This window comes from Alligator sinensis, unplaced genomic scaffold (genome assembly GCF_000455745.1).
Source record: "Alligator sinensis unplaced genomic scaffold, ASM45574v1 scaffold681_1, whole genome shotgun sequence".
NCBI lineage: Eukaryota > Metazoa > Chordata > Crocodylia > Alligatoridae > Alligator > Alligator sinensis.
This window is the reverse complement of record NW_005842315.1, coordinates 838,012-857,916: the sequence shown is the minus strand read 5'-3', so window position 1 is coordinate 857,916 and position 19,905 is coordinate 838,012. Positions and strand designations below refer to the sequence as shown.

Genomic DNA, 19,905 nt, shown 5'->3' with positions numbered 1-19,905 from the left:
AGCCCTGACCTTTTGCATTTTTAGCACAGAAGCAAAGTACTTTGACCACCAGTCAATGACATTTTCAGCAGATTCATCCACTAGAGTTCTCTTTTTTCTCTTGGTAGATCGTCGGGAAGATTTACTTAAGTCCTAAGAAAAATGTAAGGAAAATGATGTTAAAGTCAAAGATTGTGAGCTTTTAAAAGCCAAATCGATTGTGAAGACAAGAGGAACAATGTGGGTAGAATGGATTTTCTCTTCTAAGAACTAAGCAACTGTTACATTTATTTTGCTTCTCCCTATTTATAATCTAATAGAGAACCTGTTGTGGTTAACATGTTATCCATGCAGTTGCTACATTATTTTGACTGACACCAAAATAGTGTACTTCTAAAATCTGATACAAAGCAAACCATTTAAAGGAAAGCTTTGCCATAAAGAAACTAATATTCATGAAAATACACTTTTTGCTCTGCCCTGGTTTCTTTACCCCTCCCAGATCACTGAGTTTGGGACAGTTTGCAGATATACCCAGGACTTTCAGTATTTCCGACACATGAGTTATGAAGCCAATAAGGATTCTCAATGGCCATTGAAAACACAGCCATTTTGCCCTTAGAAAAGTAAAAGACAGTACCTGCAAACCAACTGCTTGTGCAAGCAGTCCTACTGCCTTCAGTTAGATTACTCATATAACTAAGTATTGGGCCCTATTAAATTTGCATTCAACCTTTCATACCAGTAAGGAGTTGCGGCATGTCATTGGCACGTATTTAGCAGTGCAGTTACAACAGCAGCTATCATAACCTGTATTAGGTGCACACAATTGAATCACCTGTCTCTACCTATGCACTGTTCTTTATTGTATTGCCCTTGTATCTTTAAATGCAATGGTAAAAGATGATAAACACACAAAGGTGTGTATATAGAGGGTCTAAACATCACTGCATTTCTTAGACCTTCAAATTATAAATATACTAGCCGGGTCTAATTATGAGAAGCTGCTTTCTTTATCCCACTGCCAAAACCAACTGAAATGGAATACAAAGGCCTCCAATTGAGTCATTGTCTGTTTCTAATATTAAAAATGAAAGAATGACTATTATCAGTGAAACTGAAACCAAAAAAAAAAAGAAAGAAAGAAACAGTTGCTGGCCCATATTTACACACACAACTGATCAGAAAAAAAATATTTCAGTCTAAAATATATATTGCCCACCATGATAGCCAATATCATCTCACTGTTCCCTGGTGCTTCCCCATCCATTTATTCCCCAGTGGTCACTGGTCTGATATTCAGATTGCAAGTGCTGTGGGGAAGGGACCACCTTTTTGTTCTGTCTTTGAATAGCATCAAGCCAGAGTGGCATCCTGTCCCATGACTGGAACTGCTAGGCTCTAAGACAACATCACTAATATAAATAATGAGAAATTACTTCCAAATAACTCTTAGCTGATGGCCTCAGCTGTGCCCACCTTTTGTTTTCCATCTTTTGTTCGCTGAGATGAGGAAAATGAAGATTTAGGAGCAGGTGGAGTCAATGAAGAGGTAGCAGGTACAGTTGCTGGAGAAGGAGATCGTGCTGGAACTGGTTCTGGCATTCCTACTGCAGCAGTATCATACTCCACATCAACATATATATGATCTGTTGGGGGCGGCTGTTCTTGGGGTGATTCAAGTAGCTTTGATGACTCCAGTGATGCTGAAATTAGAGGCAGAGCAAGCTGGGTAAGACTTTGCCAGAAATGATGGTCATCATGTTGATGCTTAAACAGTTATTAACAATAATGCCTGTCCTTATTCATTGATAGTGCACAATCTGGCAAGGGGCTAAGCAATTATCCCCAACCCAGAAATCCTTTAAGTAATGTTTTGCTTTAAGCATGTGTGCAGACTCACTGCAATAAATGATCAAATGACAATTGTTTCACCAAAATAATTACTTTGTATTTTTATTTGGAATTTGGTATTTTTAATCTAGAATTTACCTCTGTCGGTTTCTACAACTTCCACTGCCTTTGCTGTAGCTTCAGGAAGCCCCTTAGGCTTATATAGAAACTGCTTCAGGCAGTTGATGGTGTGTGTTCCAACAAGCGTGCTGCGACCAAAGGCTCTCCAGTCCACAACACAGATACTAAGGGGCGGGTGCAAAAGTTCATTTTCAGGTAATTCCTATCAAAAGAGAACAGACAACCCATTTGTTTTGTTTGTTTGCTCCTGGACTGAGTAGTCATGAAATGCAATAGTTTGGCTGTGCTGGTTATTAAATGCGTCAAGGTGAACAAAATGGTTTAGAGCAGAGGTGGCCGACCTGTGGCATGCATGCCACAAGTGGCACAGGTAGCTGCTGTGTTTGGCTCATGGCAGATCAAGTTGGGGGTAGGGATCAGAGTGGCAGATCAGGTAGAAAGTGGGGGAGCAGAGTAGTACCGGGAAGGGGGCGGGGGAGCAAGGTTTAACTTGTGACACCTGCCAAAAAGGTTGGTCACCACTGGTCTAGAGCAGTGAAGAGGAGTGAATGTTGAGAGGAAAGAATTTATCAGTCCAATAATAATGTCCCCGCCAGTGACTTTGCCCTTGTACCTCCTAGTTTCTCTTTCCAGAACGTGAGGACAATAAATACTTACCTATTATGGAAGGCTTTGGTGAGGATCAACTAGGTAATGTCTCAGTGGCAATGTGTAGGGAATGCACGGGGGTGCACGTGCACCCCCTGAGAGCACCAGTGCACCCCCTGTCGGGCTGCGCTCCCTGGTCAGGCGATGGGCGGGGGGGGCAAGCGGAAGTCCCAGTGCCCCCCACTGTGAGTGCCGGCCGGGGAGTGCAAGTGCTAGATGTAGACCGCTTCCAGGAGTGCCACGGCCTCTTTCGGGAGCAGTATGGCAGCTCACCGGTTGGAAAATTTTGCCATGGGATGACCCATTCCCCACCCCCGGTTGGCAAGATTGGCCGTGGGGGGACCCCCCTGGTCGGAGAGATTGCCCGCACTGACTGATCACTGGGGAGGGGGCACATGCCAGCCCTGACTAAGGTGGCACCAGTCATCCATGTAATGTCTATATAGTACTTTAAACATGTCAAGTGCAACAGAAGTTAAAGATACCAAAATAAAACAGAAACAATTTAGGTAGTGCTGCCACCCCTGAGATAGCATTGTGCTTTATGAATACTTCAATAGATCTTCATCTCCACTGTCCGTTCCTATCCTACAGGCCAGTGCACAGTAATTAAAATGTCCAAGCATGCCTAATAAGGGATAGATTCAAGTCAACAATATAAAAGTCTCCAATGCTTCTGGGCCACTTAACCGCCCGGTATGGTAACAAGGGTTTAAAAATGAAAGAAATCCAAATTGTAACATATCTTTGGGGAGAAAAAAGTCCTGCTGTCTAGCAACAAGTTCCACCCAGTGGATCTAAATTTAATTGCAATATGCTTCATTAATGATCTGGCCTAAATGAGATGCAGCTTCTGAACAGTTTCTTCTTCTAGCAAAACATTGGTAATTGTATCCATCTGGAGCACCTTTAAACGATTAGGTTAATGTATAAGTAATGATTTCTCTCAATGTATAATTAAGACACAGAGGAGCGGTCTGGCAGGGAATCACTGAAATAAGCCATTCATTTATGTCTATCACAGGGACCACACCATGGCCAGGGGCACCACATAGTACGCACCACTTCAAACCAATCTGCTTGGACATTGAAGTTGGGGTTTTTCTTGTAGCTCTGGATGACACACGATTTAGCGGCTTTCCCTCCACATTCAATGAGAACTTGGGGGCGGTCTACAGAAAGAAGCTGGACCTTCTTCAGTTCACGAACACCCCAGAACAGAACCTATATGGAGGGTTGAAGAGACGTGGTCAGCAACATGCAGCTACCACCAGGAACCAGGGGGCAGACTCATTCTGGCTATACCGAGCAGCAGAGCGTACTTCTAAAGCTGGCCCCAGAGGACTACAAGAACTTGCCTCAGACAACTGTCATTTTCTGCAGTAAAAAAATGGCATTACAAGTTAAAGCAATTAACAACTTCTGATCATTAACCAAACACTGAGATCATCATCAGCAACAGCTGCAGCAATAGCAACAATAATAGTTTTATTTGTAATATTCCTCTCCTTTATCAGGCACACATGCCTATGTGATGGAAGTACATAAACCCCACCCTAGTTGGGAAGAGGTTAATAGCAGCTACTCTGCTCAACTAGGGCTCATGGCTACACCTGGATATGGACATTTAACTGTCAGCAGGCAGACCTTCAGAGGATGCAACTTTCCTTTAGAAGGGGCTTGGAAAATGGAGGCAACGAGGAGAGTTTTGATTGGGGAAGAGTTCAAGTGTGAAAAGAGCCAGTGCCTGGTGTGAGCCCTTAAGCCTAAAGAAGTAGGGTTGCTATTTTGCCAGGAACTGGGTGATGTGTCTAGAAAGGACTAGAAACACAGGCCTAGAGCTGGCAAAGAATGACTGTGTTGAGTTTGATTTGATATTTTCTTGAGGGTAATTGATGTTAACATACTCCTTGGTGGAGAACTAAGGTCATGTAGATGATGGGGGTAGTCAATCTGCTGCATGAGTGCCACAAGTAGCAAGGGAAACCTGTGTGTGGCCCGTGGCAGATCAGGGAGGGAGCAGGGAATACAGTGACTTATTGGGCACATTGTGGAAAGCAGAGTAACTGGGCAGGAGAAAGGGAACAGACTGGCACTTGGAGATGGTGTAGGGTTTTATCTGTGGCACACCTACCAAAAAAGCTGGCCCCCATTAATATGGACAAGCTGTAGCTGAAATCTGGCCCTAATTATTTTCAAGATCAAATTCAGTGGGCAAGTTACCCATACCTTTCAGGGCCCCTACCTGACCTGGCCCTCTGACTTGTTTTCACAATCCTGAGGAATTTTACTTATGTGTCTAAATAAAAAGCTTGCACAGCTAAACCTTGTGGCCTACTGTGACAATGTAGGCAACTGAGAGTCTGAAACAGTTAAAATATTGGTTTTGGCCACTTACCTCCACTCTGTATTTACTTAAAATGGGCCGGATGTTGGCTGGAACTGGATACATCTGGCTAACATCAGGTAGATCTAATGGGGGAAGGCTCTGTGGACCAGAATCAGGAACCTAAGAATAAAATGGTTGATAGCTCTTATTGGTCTGTGCAGAAATAAAGATCTGTTCAGAGCTTCCTGTAACTTGTACATAGAATAGAGCGCTTTACAGTGACTAGAGCTGTCATGTAAATGCAACAGTGAGAAAATGATATGCATCATGAGAAAGACAGGGCAAAGATTTCACGGGGAGAAATCATTTTATGTTCAATAGCATGTATTCAGGCAGCTCTCCAGAAAGTGTCTCTCTTCACTTGATAGACCATAATCTGCTGTAATGAACACATTACATGCCCTGAGTAATTATACTTAATAATATAATAACTAAAAGGCTGTCAAAAGATGATACTCTTTTAACTATGGTTCCTATTGAAAAAAAATGTCTGGTGAACTAAGAAGGGATGAACTGACTCACATACTGGCCACTATTTCAGAAGAACAATCTAGATAAAAATCCAGCAGACAACATTATTTAACCATCTTTTAAGGTGATCATGGCTCTGTTAACTCTGCCTGGAAGTCACACAAAGCCTGACATAACATGGGTGACTTGTCAAACTAGAAATACCATGTTCGGGAACAACCAAGCCTTGGAAATGTCAAGGCTGAGTCCTCCCTCTATACAGCATCCCACCAAGACGCTGGATGCGGGCAGCCCTTGTGCTTCTTGTAAGTGAGCTCACATGTATTCACCTTTGGGATGGGCAATGAGGCTGATATTCATATTTACCTCATATACCTATTTTGGATTGTGTGTGCATGTATGGGTGAGGGGGTAGGTGGAAGGGATGTCATAATATTTGTCTATTATCATTGACTTAAAGAATTCACTTAGTTGAATGACATTTACCTGTCAGCATGATCTGGCTCTCCCATTTCCCTGCATTTTTATTCCTTAACCCACTATACGTTTTCAAGAGTTGTTTGGTTCCTTTCCTTCCTCCCAAGTGTCTATAAGGCAGATCTACACCCTGCCTGGTTTAGCAGAACTTTGCTTTTACTTGATCAGGCTATGCCAAAAGAGCACTGCCTTCTTTAACAAAGATCTCTTCTCTACTAAAGCAAATTACACATTTCTAGTTTACAGATTATCTTGTGACTTGCTTAGCAACTGTGCTTAGCTTCATTACAATACATGAAGAGGTGGATATGGGAGAGGATAAGATGTGAAGTGTTTTCAGGTTAACTAAGGGACTGGGCAAATAGATCAAACAGATGGGCCGTATTGTGATACACGCTCCCTACAAACAAAAGGACATAGCTTGTAAGAAGCAGCGATGCCTTGTCAAAAACACTTCGTAATTACAAAGATAAATTATTGCTACTGAAAGGTTAAGGCTATGAGCTGCCATCACCAGGGGACCTGTGAATTGGTTCTTTTAAATGGGTGTCATCTGTCTTTTTTAGGTACTGATATGTGCTACTGTGTGGGAGGCTCAATTAACATAAGGAAGAGGAGATATTTTCCTGACTACCTTGTAGGTGCAAAGAACAGAAGGGTGTAATATATATCTCCTAGTCATTGCTTTGCTGTAAGAAGTGATGGCAATAATAAAACTAACAGCAATAATTCACATTTATATACACTAGCACCTTTTACCTATACGAATCCCAAAGCACCTTGTTTATTAGATTTCATGGAGGTCAAGGTTAGAAACAGGCATTAGATCAGCTAGTGTGAGCTCCTCTATATAATAGGCCACAGAATTATACCTGTGTACCCCAACTAAACTCAGTTAATTAGATTTCAGCATTTCAGTCCTCAGAACCATACACTGTCGCATGCCACAGAACTGGAGAAACTGGAGCATCACCCATGCCTGAGGTCCATGCATCACAAGCGTACTCAATAGATAAGATATGCCCCGGTGCTCTGAGCAGGCCTGCATACCCCATGGTGCAGAGGAAAACAAACCAGCTCCCTGTGGCCCTCACATCTCTGCCACTCTGATACCCCACCCTGTAGGTGTCAATCAGTCTGATCCCGAGAAAATGAGCAGGACCTGCCAGCCAGGAATCTAAGAAGATGTCTTGGATCGCCTCAGAGCTCTGCCCAACCCATTTGATGTTCTGTCTCCAAATGTAGCCAATCTCTGGAAAAAAAAGGTTGGGGAGCGGGGACAGAACAGAACACATCTGGCCAGTGAAACACGTGTGGGGGTGGGGGAATTATTTCTGACTCCTGCAGGCAATACAGCAGCTGTTTAGCTACAGATCATGGGCCAAATCTTCTGTCTACCACACTATGAAACCCTAAATAGAACTGTGTTTATATAACTTGAGTGGTTTTATTTCAGTGCCACACTATAACTATGTGAAGAAGCAAAGATTTGTACCCTCTTGACTGGATCCAGATGTGCAGGCATGTGCAGTTTGTGGTGCTGCAAACCTCTTTGTGGTGCCACAAACTGCACGTGTTGCGTGTTTGACTGTGCTGGGGCAAAATTTGCTACTAGGATTTCCTGCTCCCTTGTCTTGAGGCACACTGTGGCCCAGCCAGCTGGGGAGCTGTCTGCTCCCCCATCTCCATGTGTCGACTGGGGCACAGGGTTGGGGCAGTGCCTCAGTATGGAGGCTGTGTGCTGGCTAGCCCCCCAACACTGAGGCACCCTGTGCCCCAGCCAGCCCCCATCCTGAAGCACATGGAGCAGCAGGGCAGTGTGTCCCTCTGCAAACCACACAAGCAGGGCGTTCACTGAAGCACATTTGTGCTGCTGCAAGTGCACAGCCCTGCTCGTGCGGACATGGCCGTTAAGTTTATATTGCATGGAGAGCTCTAGGGGGTTAAGACACTAGCTGAGAAAGAGGAAGCTATTCTTTCACATGACTTCAAACATAAAAGTAAAGACATTTTGGTCAAAAAAACTGAATACATCTTTCTTTACAGAGCTTGTCTTGTGGTCACAATCCTAATTTCAAGCAAGGCCCATTCTGAGTCACAGGGGACTGTGAAATTCTGAGGTCAAAATTCTAAAGTTACCAATGTTCACAGGTTTTGGATGTGAAAATAGTCCTTTAATCCAAGTGAATTATGTATGAAGTGAAATAACTAAAAATAAAATGGCAGCAGTTTTAATGCAAGGGGGGAGGGGGCAGGATTTCTATACAAATCTAGTAATTATACAGATGGGAACTGTTCCAAGATGTCAGGTCCAAAAACATCTCTAGTTCTTGAGAAAAGCACCTTGTGATCTTGAATGACTGCAAAGGATCAAGACTGCAAGTGCTCATTAGTCATTCTCTTAATATCCTGTTGCTTGAAGTCTCTTAAACTCTATTAAAATATTAAACTTTATTTTAACCCTTTTGTGGGGATAAAAATCTTAATTTTGACAAAGGAGTGTTTCTCCCTAGATACTGCTACTCTAATGCAAAATGTCACCAAAGGGGTGACTGATTGCCTCTGAAGCACAGAGTGAAATTGTGATTGTAGATTTATCATTTCCATTTTTCTGCTGAGCATTGTCAAGAACCCTTTGACAACAGGTGAGGCGGCCAGCATGACAGGCCTCTGAGACCGAAACCTTTCAAATGTTTTAAAGTCTCTTGGCTTGAAATAGTTCTTTACTGTCCACACAGTTGCAAAATCTGAGGTGAGACTCTTCAGGCTACAAATTGGTGAGATTAACTGTAAACACCGTGAGGATGGCAATTGCTGGGTCATTTTTATATTTACTTTCCAGCTTTTAAATTGGGCTTTCGAGAGATGTTCAGATAAGTGCAGCAAAAGGCGCTGTTTTCTTTGGCCAAGTGAAATGAAATTGAATGTTTTCTCTGCTCACCAGAAATGTGGATGAGATGTAAATTGAGGGAAAAAATTACTGTTCTGCTATCCTCTGTCCTCAATGACATCCCACAAAGATGATGAGCTCCCTTCAGAAGCATTAAACAGGCATCACTAAAAACAAAATTTAGCTCCACATGCTTCAAAGTGCAGTTTCACCCTGGAAAGTGACCATAAAAATGGCCTCATGGTTTCAGGTTTTGCATCTTTCATTGATCCCAGAATACTCTGTTTATTAGTTAAATGATTTTTCTCCTAATTGGTAGCCCTGCAAACTCCCCGTAGGAACTGAAAGGCACAGTATTGTAGCTTGTCGGCATCTCAGCAAGGTACCTTCCTTACCAGAATAAGGGCAGAATTTACCCTGCATTTGAAAACTAATTAACACTTGTTTAAATGCACTACAGCCAAACCAAAATCCAGCTCATTCACTCTCAACTACCTTGGCTCCATATTGCTAACAGGCAGAAAAGCTGGCATGGGGGACTATGGACAGACACAAAAAGCTGCTCTGCGCAGCAAGAACATGCAGGGCCATTTCTCAGATCTGAAGCCCACTTTCAACTGAAGTTAACAACTGCAGCATGAGAGAGAGGGGAGTGAGACCCAGATGATCACCAGGGCTGGCAGCTGTGGGAACAGGGGCAGGAAGTCTAGCTCCGACTTCAAGACACAGAGGTGTGATGGTTACACTGGGCTCTAGGTATATAAGGTGTAAAAGGAGCTTAAAAAGGGGGTACCTGCTTAAGTGAGGGTGGGACTGGAGCCAGGGTATATCTCTACCCTAGATAAGGCCAAATCTTAATGGTCAAATGATTCTAGCTCACCTGTAGTAACTCAAAGGTAGCAAGAAGATCCCCTCCAGAGAGATTTCCACAATACAATGGGTGATAAGTCAGTTTAGGCGGCTCATACTTCTGGTCAGCGAGTGTCACCACTGGGGAAGCCACTGTAGAGCCAATGTATTCTGATTTACCCTAAATAAATAAGAATACATACTTCAGTCTTTTCCGATGTAGTCCAAATCTAACAGCAGCCTTCAAGACCCAGTTGAGCATGTGCAAGACCCAAATGTGTGAGACTGGCTTTTAATATCCTGAGCACTGCATGAGGCACACAGTAAGATACAGTGGAAGGCAGCTACTGAAATGAAGAGGGGTGAATTCCTTAAACCTCTCTAAAGCTTACCAAACCTTTGGGTTCACCAAGGCCTATACTGTAAGTCAGTGAGATGACACCAGGCTTGCATGGGCCAGGTAAATTTGGTCTCTGTCTACATGTTGAAACAACAGTGCAATTGCATACAAATAAAAGAATGCTTCTAAATGGACTCATAACCCTCTTTAGATCTGAATTGAACAGGAATGAGTTGAATCTTGGGTTTGCAAAGATGTAACTGAAGGCCAAGAATAAATCTAAGCCTCAGACTGCACCCCACTACCATATTAAGATCCATTCCAAAAAGCCAGAAACTGATGTATCTGGCTAGGGAAGCCGATGAAATAACATGGCTCTGTTCCTTTCAGAGACAGTAACACTGTGACAGCTCATGTATTTTAACAGGAAGTATTTCATGTTTACCACCGCATCATCATCATATAGCTCTACGACAACGACTGGAGGGAATTCAGCAATTTCCTTTCCATCACCATGAAGTACAATGTTATTGAACAGCAGCATCTGATTCCAGGTAGGAGATAATGTCTGAGAAATAATCTAATGAAAAACAGAAAATAATTCAAAAAGCTGGATAACAGTGTTATGGTACAGTGTACAACATGATAGACACTCAGAGATGCCTCAAGAGTTACCTCTTGTCCTAATATTGTATGAGTGCTTCCCATTTCTAGAGCATCTTCTACCTAAGGATCTCAAAACCTGATAATTTGAGACTGATCAATCATTTAGCCAGTTTCAAAGGGGGACTGGGCAAATTCCTGGAGGATAATTTCATCAGTGGGTATTCAACGTGATAGTTAGGAGTGCAACCCATGGATTAGACTTCTTGGGTCTCTGAATACTGGAAGCTGGAGAGAGGCAGAGAATAGAGCCATCTGGACAGGTCTTGCATAAATACTTTCTTCCTTATTATCCACTCTCTTCCACTGGAAGGGACAGGATGCTGGGCTGGATGGGCTTGTGGTGTTACCCAGCATTGAATTTCTTATGATCCTGAAGCCATTTATAATTTGTAATGAATTAGGCCTTATAACATCCCTGTAAAAGAGTTAGTAGTTTTTAATTAAATATTATCTACATTTTACAGAGGGAAATGGAACCATTTGATACTGGCTGTCAGTGATGAGGGATTCAATTAAATAGATCTCTGTTCCTATTTGGTATGGCAATTCCAATGTGGCTTTGAAAAATTAATCTATCATCTCATTTTCATGGCTGAAATTAGACATCTCTGTTCCTTGATTATGCATGGAAGAGGCAGCCTTCAGAACTTACCTTTGTGTTCTGGCAGTGTGAAACAAATGTGACTTTGGCAAAGGGATCAGAAAGTCCAGTGCTGTCTGCAGCGATGAGCCCCCTGGCCTGATACATGTGAGCTCTCAGCTGGTAGACATGCTGTGCTGTGTCATTACAAGAAAAAATAGGGTTATCAACTTTGTGAGAATAACACCATGTGTGCGTAAAAAGAGGATGCAAACAGAGTTCCAGCCTCTACCATCCACTTTGGGAAGTCCAAAGCCTTTTGCAACATCTGAGCCTGACAACACTCTAATGGGATGGGGACATGTTACTGTCACCATCTTACAAGTGGAAATTTGAGGCTTACTCTCTGACATTTTCACTTTCAGTGTCAAAATGAAGATTGTCTCAAGTCTGTTAATTTTCAGTGTATGGTCATTTGACCAGACTGTCTCTTGTACACATTTATTTATTACATAGCACAGTACATATGCTTTACCAAGAAAGCTGATAAGCCTCTCCCTTTGGGACATTTGACACTAGATAGTATAAATACTATAATCTGTGCTGCGCAGACCAAATGTAGAATGAGTGGAAGATAGAGAATGAGTCATAATATAACGGGCCCCTTCCTGCTCTAACACCTATGACTCCATGAAGCAAGTGGAGCTTCCATGAGGTTCATCTTTGCAAGTGGTGAGTGCTCAGCAACTCTGAACTCAGCAGCCAGAATCAGCCTCCAAGGATCAAAACATGTAGCATATCTTAAGTAGAAAATGCAATGATTTCAAGCAGACATCTTGAAGGTTCACAGCCCTGCTAAATCAGAACATCTTGTATCTAATGCTCCTTACAACTACTAGGCTTCTTGGCTTCTATATTGCAGAAGTACTCTCTTACTTTTGTAGTGCAGATTGGCAGGGTCACGGGCATCATGGTGCCCTGTGCTAGCTGTGGAGGGCACTTCAGTCTCATATCCAACAGGCAAGTTCTCCATAATGGTGTGGGCATACTTGACAGAACCAAGCCAGAGGTAGGTGTCAACTTTTGCATGTACGTTCCAACCTGGTGGGCGTTTTCCTGGTAACTGAAGAAATTCACACATCAGTGACAAGTGCCAGAAAGAGAAATTGTTGAATGTTACGAACAGCTTAGACAAGGCATGTTAGACAAGGAATATGTCCTTGGTGAATATCCTGACGAATGGAATGCCTACTTCACAGGAAGAATGGCTGTGGGACATACTTGACTCTAAACAAGAAAATAACTGACTTAGCTGGAAAAGTCTGCTTTCAGTGGCAACCCCAGTGTAGTGTGAAACCTGGTTTATTCTACAAAACAGATGCAAATTTGTCTCTTCTGGTTGCTCTCTTAAATTTCCCATTCTTTAGTTCATTTTTCAATGGATGTTACTTTCCTGTGCTGCAGCTCCTGGTCTTAATATTACTGCATAGGCAGGGCAGGAAAAAATTCATATAAAATAGTAAAGTTTTTACAAAAAATTCCACACTATTGACCTCCTTTCTTCCCTCCCATTCCTTCTCTGCTTATTCTGCATTTTACACTGTTTATTATTAGGAAATTCTTGGCATAAAAGCAACTAGACTATAATTACACTGCACTATCTTTCCAAGTCTCTAACAACTGAAGACTGCTTATCTGTTTTTTTTGTTTTGTTTGTTTTTTGTCCCCCCACAATAGTGGACCTTTGGTATTTTAAAGAGAACAGAAACATCCCACCATTGGGATTTTCTGTCAAGTTTCCCAATTATTATTTGCTTTCAGATAAAAACAGAACTGACCATACTGTGCCTATGAGGTTTAATCTAATTGACAAAAACAATTCTTATGCCAGATCCTCTCATTGAGCCTCATTTTGTGTTCAAAATAACCGCTTCTAAAATTAGCTTTATCTAATTAAAATAAAATTAAGCGTTTGAACAGAAAAAGAAGTCATCTCCCATATGTAAGGTCTGAAAAAAATCAACAAGCTGCTTTAAAAAGAATGGTAAAAATAAATGCACTGAAAGATTTAATAGGTAGTTAGAGGTGTGCATAGTAAACTACTTTGACAATTAGAAGAAGGCTATCTGCTCTCTAGATAAGCTTGTGCGAATAGTTTCAGCTATTACAGAATAAGCTACTGTCTGTTGTTTCAGTAAGTTCAGGCTTTTCCATCAAGCTGTTGACAAGGGGCAGTGATTGAACGCTATGATATTTCATTGTGTACTGTTACTGTACATACTGTTTCTGTATATAACGTCCACTAAGCCCGTCTTGTCTGACATATGCAGGCTGTAGTACTTTATACATATTTCTGTATATGTGTGTGTATATGTATATGTGTATGCATATACACATCCATCCATACATACATACATACATATATATATATATATATATATATACACACACATATACATATACATATATATGTATATATATATACATGCACATATATATATCACATACGCACACATACTATAAATTGGAGCTATAAACAATTGTACATTATACCTGAAACTGTGCTTCCTTGTTGTCTGAGCATAACTGTTAGCAATGTGTTGGCAATTCTTTATGGAGTTTTCAAAGGCTGCATCGCAATGCATTTGTTAGAGAATAAACATTTAGTGAGGCTGTACACATTGCATCTGTATATGCATGTATATGGACTTATGACAGACACTGCAGCAACAGAAGGAATAAATTGCTTTAGCAGGATGGTGAACGTGTATAAGAAGAGAAGAAGATAGATAAACAGGTAAAGATAAAATATATATTATTTCAACTAAACATATAGTTGAAATATGCATATGCATACAATTGAAAGAGAGTATGTATATATATGATATATATACATATATATGTGTGTGTGTATATATGTGTGTGTGTGTGTGTGTGTGTGTATCAGTGTCTTCCAGCTTCTTCAAGTTAACTCCTTATTTAAAGTCAACATCCTTACATTGATTTAAAATAAGTATAAAAATGTATTGGTAATAACAATGGTAAACTTAGAAAATCTCTTTGTGTGCAGATTTCAAATGTTTGACAGAAAATGCTTGACTTTGAAGGGGCAGAGCATGCAGATAGTAGGGAAGCAATATTTTTGGGCTTTACTTCATAATCAGATTTTCAGTGCTTTATGATGGGCACTGACAGATGTGTAGGCTCCTGCTCTAACTCACGGTGCTTTACATGAAGTGCCATGAGTTAGAGAGCCCCCCACAAAACTAAAGACAGGGGAAGGGGGGATTGATCCTGCCTACAGGAGACCAAGGAGCCTGCCTACAGCTCTCTCCCCCAGCCCTGCTCCCCACCCGTGCTCTGGGGCTGTCACTAGGAAGGGAGGTGGAAGGGAGGAGGGGTAGTGAGCTGGGGAAGGTCAGGGAGGCTGCAAGGGGAGGAGGCTCCAATCCACCCCCGCCCCGCTCCAGCTCAGGCTGGGCAAGCCCCAACCTGCAGCTTGCTCCTCGTCTCTTCCTGCTGACAGCCCCAGGGGCAGGGCTGCACTGCATCAGCCCAGCCCCAATCCTGCCACAAATTAACATTAGGGAACAAAAGTTTGCTAAGGTGCAACGCTTTCATCTGATACCTCATCTGATCAGGGTAATTTGTCACATGATCAGCCACATTAAGATCACTCTGCATCCATGCATGTGTCACAGCATGGCTATAGAGCACTTTCAGAGGCTGATCACGCAAGAAACATAACTTCTGTCTGCACCCTCAGTCTCCTGACTGCCTTGTGAGACTCCTTGGAGGTCTCAGTTCACTGGCTGAGAAACACTGCTTTAGCTAATGCAGACAAACCCAAAACTGTGTTGAAACTCTGATTTCAGATGGCTAGAATCTTAAATGAAATTCCTGGAATGAGACCTGGATAAGGACAATTTCCAAAGAGTTACCTGCAAAAAAACATTTTAGTAAATGATCCTGATGTCCCAGACTTACTTTCAGGAAATGGGTTTTAATCTTCCCACAGTTTTTGCCTCTCTGCTCAGCCACAGGAGAATAGAGTATGTCTTTCGCTGAGATTCTAGCATAGGCAACTCTCTTGTTGTTGCTGAGCATCCAGATGAACACATCGGGCACAGTATGCTGAGGCTATTAAAATGACAAGGACCAGAATTTCAGTGCTTTGAACATTAAGCTAATGAGTGATGCTCTTTTTACAAGCAACCATCATTAATTTGTGTTAAACACAAACTCATAACAGCTGATTTTCTTCAACTATTTGACAAGGCAAAAATCAGTATCTCCCGAGAATAGCTAGATATGGATCATAAATTAAAGAAACAATTAGTTTGTGCCTCAAAATTCAAATCTGTCTCTGAACAAAGCCAGAGGTAAAGAGCTTTGCACAGGGATTTAAGGAGCTCATGCTGTTCAGATTATCAAAGCAAAGATTAGTAGATGACTTGATCATGACTTATAAGGGCCCACAGAGGGGGAAAAGGCTATAATAGCAGATGTTTAATTTTTCACATAAAGAAATAATATAAAGATATAGCAGTGAGAAGCTGAAGCCAGAAAAATTCAAACTAAGTATAGAGTGAACTTTTTAAACACAATTTTTAACCACTAGAGAATCTTGACAAAGGATGTGGGATTGAGGTCTTTAAACCCATATGGAATTTCTTGCTAAAAGAGACGGTCTTGCACCACCCAGAATTAGTGGATATGGTGTAGAAATGACCAGGTGAAAATCTAGGGCCTGTATTATATACAGATGACACTAGCCAGTCACGTTATCTTCTGATCATTAAATCTGTGGGCTTAGTCCTTATTCCCCATTAGACCATAGGATAAATAAGAAAGAGGAGACATTAATCTATTTTTCATAAATCCAAGATTGAATAAGCACTAGCAGCAGCTTGGAAGAGGAGCATTGGCTACTGTTGTAACTGAATTCCTTCATTACCCTCTTCAGTGTGAGGGTGCAAGATTCAGAGTGGGTCCAACAAAGCTCATCCATATAATTAAACATCCACTGGGTCACCCACCTCTTCCACCCCTCATCCATAGTGAAAATTAAGGCTTCATAGAGCACAGCTGTATGGCAGGCAGAGGGCTGCAAACTGCCCAAGTGATGCCCTAGAACCTGCTCTTCCATCATGGACCTTTCATTAAGGCCCTTTCTTTGTTCAAGGTCAGGGTTGGCAAAATACAGCCTAGGGGCCACCAGGCACTTTCATCTGACCCATGGTGGCCCCCAATGAATTGAACCCCACCCAGCCCTTCCACACAAGGGTGGGAGTGAGGTGCCTACATTCGTTCCCAACATACACTATTATGCTTTGCTCCCACCCTCATGAGCACAAAGGCCTGGCCTAGGCAGCACTGGGTGGGGCTGCTACTGCAGGCTTCCCTGGCATCCCACTCCCTCCAGGCAGCAGGCAACAGGCAGCAGGCAGCAGGCAACAGGCAGGGAAGTGGGGGGGGGGGCTGCAGGTGGGTGGGAGCAGTGCAAAGCTCGTGTGGGCAGGGTGTGGGTGTGAGGGTGGGTGGGGAGTAAGGGGACCCCTCCCGCCCTCCCCCCATGGTGCGCAGCCCTGGCAGAGAGCAGGGGCAGCAACAGCAGCAGGGGTGATGCTGGTGCTTGGCTCCAGCCAACACTGCACATCGCAGCGAGGAACTTCCAGTGGCAAAGGTCAGGTGTTAGGGGTGGGACTTCCCATCCCAAGATGGCAGCCAGGGCGGCAGGGCAACTTTCAAGGGGCGGGGCTACCCATGCAGCACTTAACAGCTCACTAAACCTCATTAAGCAGCTCTCCACCCAAAATAATTGTCCTCCCCTGCTTCATCATTACTTTTGTCTGAATCTCACCATGGAACCTAGCATGCAAGTGCACATCTGGTACATCCAGCTTCACCTGATCACTCTGCTCTGGCCACAGGGACATTTCCAATATTGCAAGCAGTGAGTGGGGTGATGGAGAGCAGTGGGGATCCTCAGGTAACTAGCACTGAGCTCGGGATTTTACTGAGACATTGGGACCTGTATAAAGTTCTCTGTTGGTAGTGAATTACCTCATCAACCAGGAATCGAATTTTCTCTATAAAGGTCTGGGTCTCACGCATCATTTCATCCACGGATATTTTCTTTTTCTGCTGTTGAATAATTCCTTGAGCATCATTTGACAATGCTTCCTGAAACAGGAATAGATAGCATGTAAATATTGCATAGATGCTATTGTATTCATGAAAAGCTCTTCAAATTATACAACTACACACGCAAAGGAAAATGTGTACTTAGATTCACATTGAAAAATGTGGAAGTGCTTTACCCTGAAGTGGGAAAAGCTAATGAAATGTTTTTCTTGTCAAAACAGAAGAAATTTACTGAACAGGATCTATAGAAACCTAGCATTTTCTCCAAGCACGTGTATTTATATAATGGAAATTTCTGTTTTCTTTGCCTAGAGCAATGGGGCACAATCCTGGTAGTTGGATACATGCAGTGCAATATTACAGGCATTAAATACAACTAAGAAATGCATTTAATGTTCATCTCTAAGATTTAGCTGAAAACACTGAGATATATAAAGAACACTGTACATTTACTGCACAGTTACGACATTGGATGGCTCCAATATCAACCTGCTAATGAAGGCCTATGTTAGCTGTACTGGGGATTGTCCAACATTCCTCATCCTTCAGGGACAGGCTCTGCAGGAGTGTACGTTGAAAGAAGACAGTCAAACAGAAGTGATGGTCCAGTAGTTAGAGTGTTAATCTGAGATTCAGGTTAGGCCCAGGGTCCATTCCTGCCTTTGCCACAGACTTTGTGTGTGGCCTTGTGGCAAGTCCTTTAGCCGTGGACCCTACGCGATATTTACATGCTTAACTCCCACTAATTTCAATGGAAATTTGATGCCACAATACCTTTGAGGTTCTGGACCTTAGTCTATCAGTTTCTGTTCCCCATCTTTAATAAGAGGATAATGCCATTGTCATATCCCACAGGTGTGAAGAGAATATATTACAGATTGTGAGGCACTCAGATACTATGATAACAGGGGCCATATTGGTACCTTGATTACAGGGTATACATATGAGAGAGAGAGAGACAGAGAGGCAAAACACACGCAACATTTAATTCTTTTTGTATATTCTGAGCAAGATGCTTGTTTATCTAGAGGCCCCTTTTCTTCACTCAGGCGGTATAAAAGAGGCTTAAAGGGCATGGTGTGAAAATCAAATAGTATTTGAAAAATCTACACATACACACATATGTGGAAAATAAAGCACAATATAAAGGGCCTGATTCTTCTATCATTCAAACCTAGGTCCACCAGAACAATTAAGCAGGATATGAGTACGTGCTTACACTAATCTACGTTAGGAATGACTCAGTCTAACACAATGATCTGGGGCTATTTTAATGCCAAGTATTGGTAAGAAGAACCTAACTCAGGGGTTGATACACACATATGTGGAAAATAAAGCACAATATAAAGGGCCTGATTCTTCTATCATTCAAACCTAGGTCCACCAGAACAATTAAGCAGGATATGAGTACGTGCTTACACTAATCTACGTTAGGAATGACTCAGTCTAACACAATGATCTGGGGCTATTTTAATGCCAAGTATTGGTAAGAAGAACCTAACTCAGGGGTTGTCAACTGGGGGTACCCCCCCCCCCCCCCGGAGTACTTAGAAAGAACGCAGGGGGTATACCCAGGCGGGCGGGCAGGCGGGGATGGAGCGCGCCCTGGGGTATGGCAGCAGCAGCATCTCCCCCGGCACCTTCCCATACTTTGCTTCTTAACCACGGGAGCAAGAGGGGTGTGCTGGGCACCACTGGCCCTACGCAGCACACTGCAGCCCCTTCCTGTCCTCTACCTCAGCTCGCTCCAAGAAGCAGGGCTTCAAGGATGGCAGCAGTGCCTCTCTGTGGGCTGCACATGCACCACCTGGCCAGCCGGGGGGGGCGCTCGCACGCAGTGCATCCCACTGCCACCATCCAATGCTGCCCCCACCGCACACCACACCGCTATCCCATGGCTGGTTGCACGTGCAGCTCTGTGGGCTGCTGACATGCCTCACACCTCATGCACCTCCCGTTAGCAGCCCTCAGAGCCACATGTGTGGTTGGCCATGAGAAAGCAGCACAGGGCCCGGCAGTGGCAGCACGGGATGGTGGCAGCATGGGATGCTGGCTGACTAGCCAGGTGGTGCATGTGCAGCCCACAGAGGGGCCCTCACCTACCTGGCCCTGGTCCTGGGAGCGGGCACAGAGACACACTCACTCCCCTTCTCGATCTGCCCCACCCAGCCCCTTTCCTCTCCCCTGCCCCTTTCCCCCACATACACTTACCTGCTGGATGTGTGTGTGTGTGTCTGCATCTCCGTGTGTCTGTGTCTGTGCCTGCATGTGTGTGCCTGTGCCTTTGTGTGTGTGTGTTTCTTCCCTGCCCGCCCAACTGCAGCAGGCACATGGCATTGTGCAGGTCTTGTGGCAGCGGGGTGCAAAGTCTAGCCTGCAGCAGCAACTGCCTCCACCCCACGCACAGATCTTGGGGGCATGTGCCCCCCAGACCTCCACCGGGATGTGCGCAGTTGCAGGAAGTCCTCCCCCTTCCCCCGCCCCCCGCTGCCCAC

The 19,905-nt window shown here is 43.4% G+C and overlaps 1 protein-coding gene across 1 annotated transcript in view; it reads right to left on the bottom strand.

Moving 5' to 3' along the window:
* FER1L6 (fer-1 like family member 6) overlaps positions 1-19,905 on the bottom strand; it is a 91,667-nt gene that overhangs the window by 30,783 nt on the left and 40,979 nt on the right. The window contains exons 17-27 of the mRNA XM_006028470.1: positions 17,330-17,449; positions 15,251-15,403; positions 12,200-12,386; positions 11,336-11,460; positions 10,463-10,597; positions 9,709-9,858; positions 5,000-5,110; positions 3,664-3,825; positions 1,972-2,155; positions 1,459-1,685; positions 10-132 (exon numbers count right to left, since the gene is read on the bottom strand). Of these exons, the coding sequence (XP_006028532.1) occupies positions 10-132; positions 1,459-1,685; positions 1,972-2,155; positions 3,664-3,825; positions 5,000-5,110; positions 9,709-9,858; positions 10,463-10,597; positions 11,336-11,460; positions 12,200-12,386; positions 15,251-15,403; positions 17,330-17,449 (1,677 nt within the window). The remainder of the gene's footprint in view (positions 1-9; positions 133-1,458; positions 1,686-1,971; positions 2,156-3,663; positions 3,826-4,999; positions 5,111-9,708; positions 9,859-10,462; positions 10,598-11,335; positions 11,461-12,199; positions 12,387-15,250; positions 15,404-17,329; positions 17,450-19,905) is intronic.